This window comes from Aquarana catesbeiana, linkage group LG01 (genome assembly GCF_042186555.1).
Source record: "Aquarana catesbeiana isolate 2022-GZ linkage group LG01, ASM4218655v1, whole genome shotgun sequence".
In the NCBI taxonomy this organism is placed as follows: Eukaryota; Metazoa; Chordata; class Amphibia; order Anura; family Ranidae; genus Aquarana; species Aquarana catesbeiana.
This window is the reverse complement of record NC_133324.1, coordinates 982718788-982733826: the sequence shown is the minus strand read 5'-3', so window position 1 is coordinate 982733826 and position 15039 is coordinate 982718788. Positions and strand designations below refer to the sequence as shown.

At 45.7% G+C, this 15039-nt stretch overlaps 1 protein-coding gene across 1 annotated transcript in view; it reads right to left on the bottom strand.

Moving 5' to 3' along the window:
- LOC141129123 (uncharacterized) overlaps positions 1–15039 on the bottom strand; it is a 179394-nt gene that overhangs the window by 143861 nt on the left and 20494 nt on the right. Inside the window, exon 2 of the mRNA XM_073616941.1 lies at positions 3043–3116. Coding sequence (XP_073473042.1) covers positions 3043–3116 — 74 coding nt within the window. The remainder of the gene's footprint in view (positions 1–3042; positions 3117–15039) is intronic.

Below are 15039 nucleotides of genomic sequence, written 5' to 3'. Positions count from 1 at the left end.
GGATTATTATTTATGTACACTATTGACATCATTGTATTTACACCTTTAGCGCAGCGTATTTAATTTCCTCTATAGTGGTGCGCGGTATATGAGACGTGTTCTACGCAGGCAGCTAGGTGTTTTTTATTCTTGAGGCAACATATCATTGTGGCTCGCAAGGTTTCCCTTTTACTTATTCTGCTGGTTTCTGAAAGGCCTCAAATATCTGCTCTATGAGTTTTGCATGTCTCACTGGCTTCCCTGCACTAGTCAGGAAGTTCTGTGCTTTCCAAATAGACCCAAAATCGTGAGCCATTCCAAACACATATCTGCTGTCAGTGTAAATGTTTCCCCTTTGATTCTCTAGGAGATGACAAGCTTTGACTACAGCACACAACTCGGCTTCCTCTGCTGACATCTGGGGTATCAATGCTTCCTGATGTAAAATGGTGTCTGTAGTGGTTACAGCAAACCCTGTGTGTGGCCGACCATCGTCAGTGTAAAATCTGGAACCATCTACCAATAAGTGTGTGTCACAATCTGATCTCATCTATTGCTGGTGTGACAGAGGCCCTTTCTACCTCCATCAGAGCCGTACAATCATGAGAAAAACTCTCAGGTTCTACATCAGTACCATTTGTTGCATCTTCCTCATCAATTATAGGAAGAAGAGAAGCCGGATTTAAAGTAACACATCGTTTGATTGTTAAATTCGATGGAGCAAAAAGATCCGACTGGTACTTGTCAAATCTACTGGCAGACACATGTCTGGTATTTACATGATTGATGATTTCCTGTACTGCATGTGGCTCATACATCTGTTCTCCATCTGGACCCCAAGATGGGTTAAATGACAAACAAATATGGAAGACTCCACCCAAAATGGACGATATACGTTTTGCCAAAACATGAAAATACCATTCTGTGAATCTGATAAAAATGATCAACCACATTAAAGACACAGTAAAAATAATAAAATAAATAAAAACACACAACAATCTCTTGGGATCCACCCAAAACTACCATTTACAGGGCCATATTGAAGTGGTGTATTGGCCTCCCCTGGATGTCTTCTTCCTTCTACCGCCTCTTCATCCCCTCCGGGGGGATCGTCCTCGACCACCTCCACCACACCTTGAGCTCTGTAATCCAAGCAGAAACTATTTACATTTCCTCCTACTGTAGGCATCTTTAAAACATTCAGACTCTAAAATTCAAAATGATCAACAACTGAGGTTCCACTCAAGACAGAAAATATCGGCTGTGATTGCAACTTTTAATTTGTGTTTTTATCCGACTTTCATTTAAAAAGGCAAATTCCAGAAGTGACACAAACTACATAGACAAGAATTCCAAATTCTCTACAAAGTGGACTCCACCAAACAAAACAGATAAAAATGCAAGTTACCCTAAGCAAATATAGTTTAACCAGCTACAAAGCAACATACAACAACAATAAAAAATGTTATATAAAAACTGACTTTTATATTTCTCTCTCCTTAAAGTGGAACGCCACCCAAAAGGGGGAATTTTGCTTTGGAACCCTCCTCTCCCATATTTGGCATCTTTGTTTTATTTTTTTTTGGGGGGGTGACAGGTACCCGGTATTGACAATAAAGAAGTGCTCCTTCCCCTCCACTCTCCCTGCACTCTTTCATTGGACACGTCACGGGTTCCAGAAGACTGCGGGGCCATTCACAAAGCGCAGCTCCTGCATGCGCAGTGGAGAGCTGGATTGGAAGCCAAAAGCTGCCTAAGTGGCTGCCCACAGTTGGGGTGTCAGGAACCTGTAGGCCAGTGAAGAACTAGCCAGGGTGAGGACGATGCTGGATCCCTGGACAGGCAAGTGTCCTTCTATTAAATGTCAGCAGCTCCATTATTTGTAGCTTCTGACTTTCATTTTATTTGCACAGATAGAACTTCCTCTTTAACCACTTGCCGACCGCCGCACGCCGATGTACGTCCCTACTTTGGGGATGGATATCGTTGTTATGGCAGCAGCTAGCTGCCATAAGCCTGGTATCCCCGCGTTCAGCCGGCGGTAAAAGTGGTCTCTGTGGCAGATTCGCAGAAAGATCACTTTTATCGGTACCGGAGCCGTCGGCAGCGGCGGAGGCGATCGCGTCTGTCTCCTTCCTTGGTATGGAGATGAGTGATGGGAAGATGGCCCCCACCCATCTCCATATCATAGCAGGGCTATGGTAAAAACGTCACTTCCGCCCATACCTCTTAAAGGCACATTTTTCTGTTGTCATTTTTTCAAATTACAGATTTTTTTTTATTGCATTTAAGTCCAAATATGAGATCTGAGGACTTTTTGACCCCCCAGATCTCATATTTAAGAGGACCTGTCATGCTTTTTTCTATTAGAAGGGATGTTTACATTCCATGTAATAGGAATAAAAGTGACCCAATTTAAAAAAAAAAAAAAACAGTGAAAAAATAAATAAAATCAAGTAAAATAAATAAGAAAAAAAAAATTTAAAACGCGCCCCGTCCCGATGAGCTCGCTCGCAGAAGCGAACGCATACGTGAATAGCACCTGCATATGAAAACGGTGTTCAAACCACACATGTGAGGTATCGCCACAATCAATAGAGTGAGAGCAATAATTCTAGCCCTAGACCTCCTCTGTAACTCAAAACATGCAACCTGTAGAATTTTTTAAACGTCACCTATAGAGATTTTTAAGGGTAAATGTTTGATGCCATTCCACAAGCGGGTGCAATTTTGAAGCGTGACATGTTGGGTATCAATTTACTCGGCGTAACAACATCTTTCACAATATAAAAAAATTGGGCTAACTTTACTGTTGTCTTATTTTTTTATTCAAAAAAGTGAATTTTTTCCAAAGTGCGCATGTAAGACCGCTGCGCAAATACGGTGTGACAGAAAGTATTGCAATGACCGCCATTTTATTCTCTAGGGTGTTAGAAAAAAAAACAATATATGATGTTTGGGGGTTCTAAGTAATTTTCTAGCAAAAAAAATGTTTTAATCATGTAAACATCAAAATCTCAAAACGAGGCTCGGTCCTTAAGTGGTTAACCACAGCAAGCTTACCCTGGATGTTTCCTTCCAGAGCTTCATCCCCTCCGATGGGATCTTCCTGGACTTCCTCCACTGGAACGTGACATCTAGAATATAGTTTAGGAGAGAGTATCTAATGAACACGAGGTGTGTTGGGACCTTTTTCACCAAAAGTGCTGAAAGTCAAAGAATTACGGACAACTATGCTGAGAAAATTGACTGTGTGCCGCGAGAGGCGCTTCGGGATGACTCTGGTCGTGCAGAGTCGTGATTCGGAAGGGTTCTTGTTTACAAGCTGGACTCTGGTGATCTCAGGATGACTCCGGTCGTGCAGAGTCGTGATTCGGAAGGGTTCTTGTTTACAAGCTGGACTCTGGTGATCTCAGGATGACTCCGGTCGTGATTCGGAAGGGTTCTTGTTTACAAGCTGGACTCTGGTGATCTCAGGATGACTCCGGTCGTGATTCGGAAGGGTTCTTGTTTACAAGCTGGACTCTGGTGATATCAGGATGACTCCGGTCATGCAGAGTCGTGATTCGGAAGGGTTCTTGTTTACAAGCTGGACTCTGGTGATCTCAGGATGACTCCGGTCGTGCAGAGTCGTGATTCAGAAGGGTTCTTGTTTACAAGCTGGACTCTGGTGATCTCAGGATGACTCCGGTCGTGCAGAGTCGTGATTCGGAAGGGTTCTTGTTTACAAGCTGGACTCTGGTGATCTCAGGATGACTCCGGTCGTGCAGAGTCGTGATTCGGAAGGGTTCTTGTTTACAAGCTGGACTCTGGTGATCTCGGGATGACTCCGGTCGTACAGAGTCGTGATTCAGAAGGGTTCTTGTTTACAAGCTGGACTCTGGTGATCTCAGGATGACTCCGGTCGTGCAGAGTCGTGATTCGGAAGGGTTCTTGTTTACAAGCTGGACTCTGGTGATCTCAGGATGACTCCGGTCGTGCAGAGTCGTGATTCGGAAGGGTTCTTGTTTACAAGCTGGACTCTGCTGATCTCAGGATGACTCCGGTCGTGCAGAGTCGTGATTCGGAAGGGTACTTGTTTACAAGCTGGACTCTGGTGATCTCGGGATGACTCCGGTCGTGCAGAGTCGTGATTCGGAAGGGTTCTTGTTTACAAGCTGGACTCTGGTGATCTCAGGATGACTCCGGTCGTGCAGAGTCGTGATTCAGAAGGGTTCTTGTTTACAAGCTGGACTCTGGTGATCTCGGGATGACTCCGGTCGTACAGAGTCGTGATTCAGAAGGGTTCTTGTTTACAAGCTGGACTCTGGTGATCTCAGGATGACTCCGGTCATGCAGAGTCGTGATTCGGAAGGGTTCTTGTTTACAAGCTGGACTCTGGTGATCTCAGGATGACTCCGGTCGTGCAGAGTCGTGATTCGGAAGGGTTCTTGTTTACAAGCTGGACTCTGGTGATCTCAGGATGACTCCGGTCGTGCAGAGTCGTGATTCAGAAGGGTTCTTGTTTACAAGCTGGACTCTGCTGATCTCAGGATGACTCCGGTCGTGCAGAGTCGTGATTCGGAAGGGTTCTTGTTTACAAGCTGGACTCTGGTGATCTCGGGATGACTCCGGTCGTGCAGAGTCGTGATTCGGAAGGGTTCTTGTTTACAAGCTGGACTCTGGTGATCTCAGGATGACTCCGGTCGTGCAGAGTCGTGATTCGGAAGGGTTCTTGTTTTCAAGCTGGACTCTGGTGATCTCGGGATGACTCCGGTCGTACAGAGTCGTGATTCAGAAGGGTTCTTGTTTACAAGCTGGACTCTGGTGATCTCGGGATGACTCCGGTCGCGCAGAGTCGTGATTCGGAAGGGTTCTTGTTTACAAGCTGGACTCTGGTGATCTCAGGATGACTCCGGTCGTGCAGAGTCGTGATTCGGAAGGGTTCTTGTTTACAAGCTGGACTCTGGTGATCTCAGGATGACTCCGGTCGTGCAGAGTCCTGATTCGGAAGAGTTCTTGTTTACAAGTTGGACTCTGGTGATCTCAGGATGACTCCGGTCGTGCAGAGTCGTGATTCGGAAGGGTTCTTGTTTACAAGCTGGACTCTGGTGATCTCAGGATGACTCCGGTCGTACAGAGTCGTGATTCAGAAGGGTTCTTGTTTACAAGTTGGACTCTGGTGATCTCAGGATGACTCCGGTCGTGCAGAGTCGTGATTCGGAAGGGTTCTTGTTTACAAGCTGGACTCTGGTGATCTCAGGGTGACTCCGGTCGTGCAGAGTTGTGATTCGGAAGGGTTCTTGTTTACAAGCTGGACTCTGGTGATCTCAGGATGACTCCGGCCGTGCAGAGTCGTGATTCGGAAGGGTTCTTGTTTACAAGCTGGACTCTGGTGATCTCAGGGTGACTCCGGTCGTGCAGAGTCGTGATTCGGAAGGGTTCTTGTTTACAAGCTGGACTCTGGTGAGCTCAGGATGACTCCGGTCGTGCAGAGTCGTGATTCAGAAGGGTTCTTGTTTACAAGCTGGACTCTGGTGAGCTCAGGATGACTCCGGTCGTGCAGAGTCGTGATTCAGAAGGGTTCTTGTTTACAAGCTGGACTCTGGTGATCTCAGGATGACTCCGGTCGTGCAGAGTCGTGATTCGGAAGGGTTCTTGTTTACAATATGGACTCTGGTGATCTCAGGATGACTCTTTTCCTAATGTAGTTTTTACACTGCCCCGGGGGTGTAATAGATCACCTACACGTCCCTCTGGATAATGGAAGGGTCCTTGCCCATCGATTAGCCTCTCACAGAATTGAGATAAAAAATCTTATACCAATTTTCTTTTAATTAATTGAATTGTATTAGTTGAATCCCCTATCAACCTACATTTTTATAGCCATTTTTAAAACAAAATTATGAGGGTTAAACCACCAAGGAATATGGGCAATAACAGTCTTGACAGCTTGGCACGGATACATTTTTAAAATTCCTATGCTATACATACATGCAAATGAGCCCTGTTTTTAAATAGAAAAATGTCTGCCTGCAACACACAGACCCACCACTGGATGTCACCCTTGTATAACAAGTGAACAGATAGAATGTAAAAGTCTGCATTGGTAAAAATGTCCACCAGGTGTCACCCTCACACTACAAATCAAAATCTAATCCTACACACTGCACAGCAAGAAATTCACCTGCAAAGTACAATGCAGTGTAATTGGGGAACTCTCTTTGGTTTAACTGAGTTATAAATAACATAACATAGATGTTCGGTGCACTAAACTTAGTGAAGGACATATCTATATGTGTATAAATATATATATATATCACATTCATTGTATATGAATACTTTAGCAAAATGTGCATTTATCCAGCAGTGACACCATACAAACAGGACTGTACTACAATAGCCCTCCCTCAATTACCGTATTTATCGGCATATAACACGCACATTCATTTTAAGAGGGAAGTTTCAGGAAAAAAAACTTAAATTTTAAATAAGGAACTTTGAGGCAAAATAAGGGTCAGTGCCCATCTGCAGCCTCACCATTGCCATCAATGCAGCCTCACCATTGCCATCAATGCAGCCTCACCATTGCCATCAATGCAGCCTCACCATTGCCATCAATGCAGCCTCACCATTGCCATCAATGCAGCAGCCTCACCATTGCCATCAATGCAGCCTCACCATTGCCATCAATGCAGCCTCACCATTGCCATCAATGCAGCCTCACCATTGCCATCTATTGACTTCCTATTACAGAGGCTGCCAAGTAAACAGGAGATTCTCACTGTATGTAATCTGACGGCGCTCGTCCCGCCCCCCTTGTCCCCCCCGTTGCCTCCGAGGCAGCTGAAATTGAAGTATTGCCGTATAACACGCACACGCTATTTGCACCCAATTTTCATGGTGAAAAAGTGAGTGTTATACGCTAATAAATACAGTATGTCCTTAAATAATTGTATTGCATATATGTATTAGACACTGTTTAGTTCCGAATTAGTTTTTTAACTAATTTTGACAAATTAGTTAATTCTGAAATTTCCGAATTTCCGAATTTTGATTTTCCAAATTTCCAAATTTGAAATTGAAAGTTCGGAAATGTAAAAATTCAGACATTTGAAAAATCAGGAAATTAGGAAATTAGAAAATTCGGAAATTTGAAAATTCGGAAATTCGGATATTTGAAAAAAAAAAAATACATATATATATATAATGTGTGTAGCGCCCACCTGTTTAGTAGAGTTCTAGATTAGAGAGTTAGGTGTGGAAATAGGCCAGAATAGCCAGTGTTTTACCCTGCGGTGTGAGCTGGTGGGTTTGATTGGCATGGGAGGTTGATTAGTGTAGAGGAGGGTGTGACCCCCTGCGCTCTGCTTGTATGAGGTTCCTCTATTTTCTATGTTTTGACTTGGAGGGTGGGAGGAATACAAGACTAGAGTGACAGGTAGTTTCTGGAAGACCCCTCTGGACCAATCATTCATTTGTTTGGGGAGAGGCGGGACTTCTAGAAAAGGCTTGGTCACATGCTTCCTGGGGTCTTGCTCTTGATTTTGGAGAAGGATGTAGTTTGGATACAGCTCTGGGTGCCTGCTGGGGAGGGGAAGCATGCCATGTGGAGAAGGAGAGATGTAGATGGAGGAGATAATACAGGAGATTCTTCTTCAATGCTGTCACTACCACTGACACACAAGGACTGGGAGAGAACTTTTCTATGTTCTTCATGGATGATCGCTCAGCAACACAAGTGAGTGTAACCCAGGGGAACAGAGCTTCTAAAGACTTTATAGGGATTAGTGTGCGGGTTCAGGAGGACAGGGCTGGGCCTTAGAGAACGAATACCCTGGAGGAATCTGAAAGTCATCTCCTGGACTTTATTCAGAGTATCGTCCATGGAGTTAAACTAGAAGTACTGTACAGTCAGGAAGTGGTGACTAACAGGAAGGAGTAGAGTTGCATTACACAAATGGAACTTATGCAAGATGGAAGTTTTATTAACAAAGGCTTCTTTTGTTCTGGATTGAATGTTGTATTCCTCATCACTCAAAACACTGGAAGTTATTCAGAGTGACTTTCCGGTGCAATGCAGCATTTAACATGGAACCGCAATAAAGATGTACATAGTTTAACTGTTCAGTGGCTGTCTGCGTGTCATGTCTTTGGAGGGAAAGGGGGTAACGGAAGGCACTTCAGGTTAGAACAAACTATAAGCCGCTCCTACGGGAGTAGGGCGCATCATGGAGGTCCCACTGAGATTTTACTTTCCTGTAAGTCCGTTGCCCCTAACAACCTCGCAGACAGTCCCAGCATTACAGTGACTGTATTCCGGATAGTCCCAGGGGACCATCGCAGAAGGCACCTTTGCCACAATACAGAGATGCCTGGCGTGGGTACAGCATTTGCTACTTTTTACCCTGCTACACAATCGGGAATGTGATGGAGTTGTGGGTGCCGCTGTTGCCCTTGGAAACATGGACACAGGGGGTGGTGTGGTGCCGAAGACAATACAGAGACTATTTCTTTTACAGTGGGGCATCGCAAGGAACATTTCCACTGTGATAATCAGTTAGCTGCTGTAACCTGCAGTTCCAAAGAGCCTGCCACCAGGTGTCGCTGTGGCGCGGCCAACAAATGTTGAGTTACAGTTCCTCGCACGGTGAGCCAACAAGCTGAGGGGCGGAGCCACAACCTAGAGGAGAGGGTGTCAGCATTCAGTGTGCCACGCGCCATACACAAGGCGGAGGAAGATGGCAACACGCATTCAGAGTACGCCAGCCATGCAGCAACCTGATCAGCAGGACCAAGTCCTCGTGGACACTGGCATCCGCCTGGAGCTCACCAGAGGACTGGCGCTCGGAGTGGCAGAGGGCGTGGAGCAGCTCTGCATGCTGTGCCCTGCATGTCAGAAACCTATAATAGGAGTCAGTGCCTGGGCCCGCTGTGGACACCGCGGAGCACAGCTTACACGCCTGGGACCTGTGCAACAAGAGGTCCGGTACTAACATGTCAGTCCTGCAACCGGACTTTGTCAGCCTCAAATGCAGATGACCGGAGTGGCCAGAAAGGGCCGAGGGTGGCCTGCGCTTGCAGCAGCAGCAGAGGAGTTCCAGCCTGGTTCCAAGGAATCGGAGGTGCTGGAGGTTCAGGTAGGACCCGATGGGGAGGCCTGTGGTTTGGTCGGGGCTCCAGGGGTTGCTAGAGTAATTGAGCAGGCCCCAAGGTGTTCCCTTGAAATGCCAACCATTGTAAATAAGCCCCTTTTTGAACCTGTCCAGAGGGAGCCATGTGAAGGAGATGGTAATATCTCAGGTGAGCTGGACAGGGGAGATAAGGGCCGGGCCATAGACTGGGGGTCACCAGAGATGCTGGACAGGTATGGGTCTGTCGAACGCCTGTTTGAGTGGTCATCCCCAGAGGAAGGTAGTACTAGTGAAGATGAAGTGTTTCTGGAGAGCTCTACATCCATGGAGGCTTCCACAGGAGCTACAAGGGACACAGCTATCTTCATTAAGCCTTCCGTACCCCCATCAGACTTTCATCAAAATTATCAAAGATTCCCTCTTCCTCATACCAGCAGATGGCTATCAAGGCCCCGGATTCATGTGTTCTGCCCGGGCGGGGAAAACCAAAGGAATTACATCGTTTATCAAGATTTCAGAGGGATGTCCAGAGGAGAGTGGCACGAGAGTGGGGATAAGATTATCCTTACGTTCCAGAGCTAATATTGGACATTATTGAAGCTTCCAGAGAACAATGGGAAGGAGAGCTGGTATGGGACTTTTTGCACATGCCCAAACCTCAACGCACCTCAGATAGTGAGGTATGGGTCCGTTTTCGGGACATCTTCAGGGAATGGAAACTGGGGAGGGCTATTTATAAGGACAGGGTTCTGGTCCTTAAAGCTGGTCAGCACACGCACAGTTTCTCAATTTCTGTGAAAGGACCAGGGGATTCTCGGAGGAGACTGCCTGATCCTCGTTACCATTTGTGAACAGGCGTAGGAGCTGCCACAAAAATATACTTTAAGTTTGTTTTACCCTATGACTACAAGTGAGGAGCTGGGCTAGGGTGGGATTTCCCAATGACTACCAATACAGGGCAACAGTCAGCGTGCCTACCTGATCAGTAAGGACACTTTCCTGCTGCTGTCCCTGTTTTGTCCCTTTGTAGTTTTGTTCTATTTAAAATGTTATGAACTCCCAGTTGGAGTCATCCAGAAAGTGTTTGTGCTTATGGACTTAAAAGTGTATACCTGGCGTGACCGCGCAGGCTCTGTTCTGCAGGAGTCTTTGGACTTCTTTTGAGGGAACAGCAGTCCTGGTGGTATTACCCATGCCAAGAAAAATTATGAATGTGTAGATAGAGTGAAGATTAGGATGCATATCTATGTTTTCTTTTACAGGTACCTTCAAGACGGCTGTCTGTATTCACAGATGAAGACCTAAAGCTATTAAGACATTTCTCCTAGGGGAGCAGTGTATTAATTCTTTTTGTAATACCTGTAGTGATCGGGACTCATAAGATAGGACTTGTGTGGTATTGTAAGTGATTATTATTGCACATGCACTTTTGTTTAAATTTTCTATGTTTTTTTTTGCACACAACACTTCAATGTGGGGAAAAGTTAGAACGTCTGTTTCTTGGTTGGGGGAAAAGTTTTCCCACAACTGGTGACAGTTGTGATTTAAGGGGGGGTATATGTAGCGCCCACCTGTTTAGGTGAGTGCTAGATTAGAGAGTTAGGTGTAGAAATAGGACAAAATAGCCAGTGTTTTACTGGTGGGTGTAAGCTGGTGGGTTTGATTGGCATGGGAGGTTGATTAGAGTAGAGGAGGGTGTGACCCCCTGCGCTCTGCTTGTGTGGTTTCCTCTATTTTTTAGGGTTTGGCCTGGAGGATGGGAGGAATACAAGTCTAGAGTGACAGGTAGTTTCTGGAAGACCCCTCTGGACCAATCATTCATTTGCTTGGGCAGAGGCGGGACTTCTATAAAAGGCTTGGTCACATGCTTCCTGGGATTCTGGTCTGTGGGAGTTGAGAGATCCAGAGGGAAGGATGTAGAGACCGGTACAGCTTTGGTGCTCTCCCCTGCGGGGGAGAGGGAGAAGAAATGTGCAGGTGGAGAAGAGACTGCAGGACGTTCTTCTTGGCGGTTGCTAATACTGACACACAAGGACTGGGAGAGGATCCTCTATGTTCTTCATGGATGATCGCTCGGTAACACACATGAGTGTAACCCAGGGGAACAGCACTTCTGAAAGACTCTATAGGGATTAGTGTGCGGGTTCAGGAGAACAGGGCTGGGCCTTAGAGAACTAATATTCTGGAGGAATCCAAAAGTCATCTCCTGGACATTATTCAGAGTATCGTCCATGGAGTTAAACCAGAAGTACTGTGCAGTCAGGAAGTGGTGACTAACAGGAGGAAGGAAAGAGGCATTACACTAATGGAATTTATGCAAGATGGAAGTTTTATTCACAAAGGCTTCTTATATTCTGGATTGAATGTTGTATTTCTCATCACTCAAAACACTGGAAGTTATTCAGAGTGACTTTTCAGTGCAATGCAGCATTAAGCATCCAAAGCAAGAACAAAGTTGTTTAAAGTTAACTGTTCATTGACTGTCTGCGTATCATATCTTTTGAGGGAAAGGGGGTAACGAAACACACTTCATGAAAGATAGAACTACCCAGCAGCTCCTACGGGGGTAGTGCGCTTCATATATATATATATATATATATATATATATATATATATATATATTATACATATATATATTCTGCAGCATCCAGTGTAGCCTATATCTACATTTTACAGTGCATTTTACAGTGCATTCTGTGCATTCTGTGGTGTACTATTTCAAATCTACTTCAGGCATGTATTCCACCTGCTCAGCGTCTAAATTGCTAGCACTGCAACTGCTGCCTTTTCAGCTGGTAGACTCTGCCCCCTTTCGTAAAATTTTGGAATGTGCTGTACGTTAGTGCCAGGTTCCAAAACACCATTTCTTTTCACAGAAGGCCATTCTGGCTCTCTACCGGCATGTGGAAGGCAATGTTTTGGCCTCGTTGGACAGGGCGGTCAGCAGTAAGGTGCATATTACCTCTGACTCATGGTCTAGCTGGCCAGGGACGTTACCTTTCCTTCACGGCGCACTGGGTAACTCTGCTGGCAGCTGGGAAGGATGCAGGACAGGGTTTAGTATTGTTGGAGCTTGTTCCGCTACCACGCCTCCAAAATGCTAGTGGTGATTATGCCACAGCTCTCTCCTCCACCCCTCCTCATCTTCTTCCTCTATGGCCTATTCTGCTGATTTCTCCTCTTAACCAGCGGTGCTCCATAAGCGTTCAAGGGCCTACGCAAGCAAAAAGATGCCATGCGGTGCTTGAGTTGGTCTGCTTAGGGAAAATAAGCCACACTGGGGCAGAGATTCTGTAGAGATTTCATGTCTGGCAAACATCCTGAATTTGGTGGTGCAGTGGTTCTTGAGCAGGTACCCAGGCTTTCAGGATCTCCTGAGGCAGGCCAGAAAAGTCTGTGGTCAATTCCACCGGTCATACAATGCCAGTGCTCGGCTGGCTGACATTCAAAGGGAATGCAACCTGCCCACCAACCGCCTCATTTGTGACATGCCCACAAGGTGAAACTCAACGTTGGCAATGTTGCAGTGGCTGCACTCGCAGCTGAGGCCCATCAATGAGTACCTCTGTGAGTATGGCACCAGGACAGGGTCAGGGAAGCTTGGCTTTTTTTTGCCACACCACTGGCTACTGATCAAGGATGCATGCACTGTCCTGTCACCATTTGAGGAGGCCACGAGGATGGTGAGCAGCGACAATGCATGCATGAGTGATACTGTCCCTCTTGTTTTCCTGTTGGAGCACACGCTTCGTGGAATAATGGACAGGGCACTTGAGGCAGAACAGCGGGAGGAAGAAGAGGACTTCCTTACCTCTCAAGGCCCCCTTTATCCAGATATCATTCCTGTGTGCCTGCCAAACACATAGGAAGAAGAGGAGAAGGAGAAGGATTGTGTCAGCATGGATGTAGAGGATAACACTGAGCAGCGGTCTTCAGGGGATGGTTTTCAGTCCCCAGAAACCCAAGGAGTTATACGTGGTTGGGAAGAGGTAGTTCCTGACAACATTATCCTCAGTGACCCAGAGGACTCACAATTGAATGCGTCTGCAAACTTATGCTGCGTGGCCTCCCTGATTCTGCAAAGCCTGCGAAAGGACCCTAGGATTCGTGGTATCAAAGAGAGGGATCATTACTCACTGGCAACTCTTCTTAATCCACATTACAAGGGTAAGGTTTCAGAGGGAGCAGAGGATGAAAACATCTTCAGGAGGCCACGAAGAAAGGTTTGTGCAATACATTTCCAGACCCTGGGAGGTTACAATTTCCTGGTGCTGGACAACGTGTTGCTCAGGCTTCGTTCAGTCAGAGGAAGAGCGGTGGAGAAGGTGGCTGGCTGACCGATACCTTTAGATAATTTTTCAGCCCTTAGCACCAAGTTCTGATTGGTTCAAGCAACCATTGCCAGCATCTGCATTACTTGATGCATGAATATCTTGGGGCAAGAGCAGACTTCCAACAGACCATCCACTGGGTTACTGGGTCTTGAGGATGGACCACTGGCCAGAACTTGCTCAATATGCAATTGAGCTACTGGCCTGTCCTGCATCCAGCGTTCTTTCTGAACACACATTCAGTGCTGCTGGAGGGTTTGTAACGGATCATAGAGTGTGTCTGTCCACAGACTCCATTGATAGGCTCACATTCATAAAATTGAATCAGTCTTGGATCAGCAGCAATCAAGCACCTGATGCTGATGTAACTGATTGATTTTTCTATGGATGTGGGATCCCTTGAAGACTGCCTATTCTGAGTGACTATCATATTCCTCCTCAATCTTGATGATGCTACCTTCCAACAATATTTTTGGTTTAGTGCACCACCACCACTGCCCAAGGCCCAATTTTTCTGCCCTTGTTTTAACAGGGACATGTAATTACAATTTTTGATCAAATATTTCACAGCAGGGCCCGTTCCTGCACCCAACAAGAGTATCTGTGAGGGCTTACAGTGTTGTGGCACCACCACCCAAGGCCAAATTTTTCTGCCCGTTTAACAGGGATATGTAATTACCATTTATCATATAATATTTAACAGCAGGGCCCATTCCTGCGCCCACCAAGAGTAACTGTGAGGGGTTACAGTGTTGTGGCACCACCACCACCTAAGGCCCACATGATCACACAGATAATATACATGGGGGGAGGGGGGAACTCCCCATAGACACACACATGATCACACAGATAATATGCTGGAAATACTCCCCTCTGTGAGAGAGATGAATTTTTCACGCTTGTTCAAAAAAAGGGGTTACAACATTACTTACTACCTTTGGTTTCTTCAAGAACTAAAGTTCTGAGGACCAGTTCACACCAGATGCAGTTCTGTGCGCTTTTTTTCTGCACTAGAAATGCATGCACAGAGTTTCCATGTATTCCAATGGCTCTAGGTCAGTTCAGTCAGTTTCTGCACCGCAAACTTGAACTGACTGCATGGTGTGAACTAGAGCCATTGGAATACATGGAAAACACTGTGCATGCATTTCTAGTGCAGAAAAAAAGCGCACGGAACTGCATCTGGTTTTGTGCCGACACATTCTGAATAGGAGTTACTAATCAGCTACACCACCAGACACAAGCTGCTTTCTCTTTTTGGGGATTAACCCTTTACACATTGCACAGTGTATGGGGAAAAGAATTGCTCAGACAGATGAGTGGATTTAGAAGTTATCCAATCTCATTGCACAGTGTATGGGGAAAAGAACTGGCCAGAATGCACAATACACAGACATGTATTGAGAAGATGTTTTCATGGAAGTTTCGGCTCCACCAATGATTATAGACTTTTAAATGTGAGGTACTAATGCGCCGCTAAAACGTGCAAACAAAATATATAGTAAAGTACAAAAGATAACTATAAAGCAGCTGACTTCTGTAGTGTTGCCAGCACCAAAGTATAATGTGATAAGTGATGAAGCAGCGCTAAATATCTCTTTAAAAGTTATGTTAAT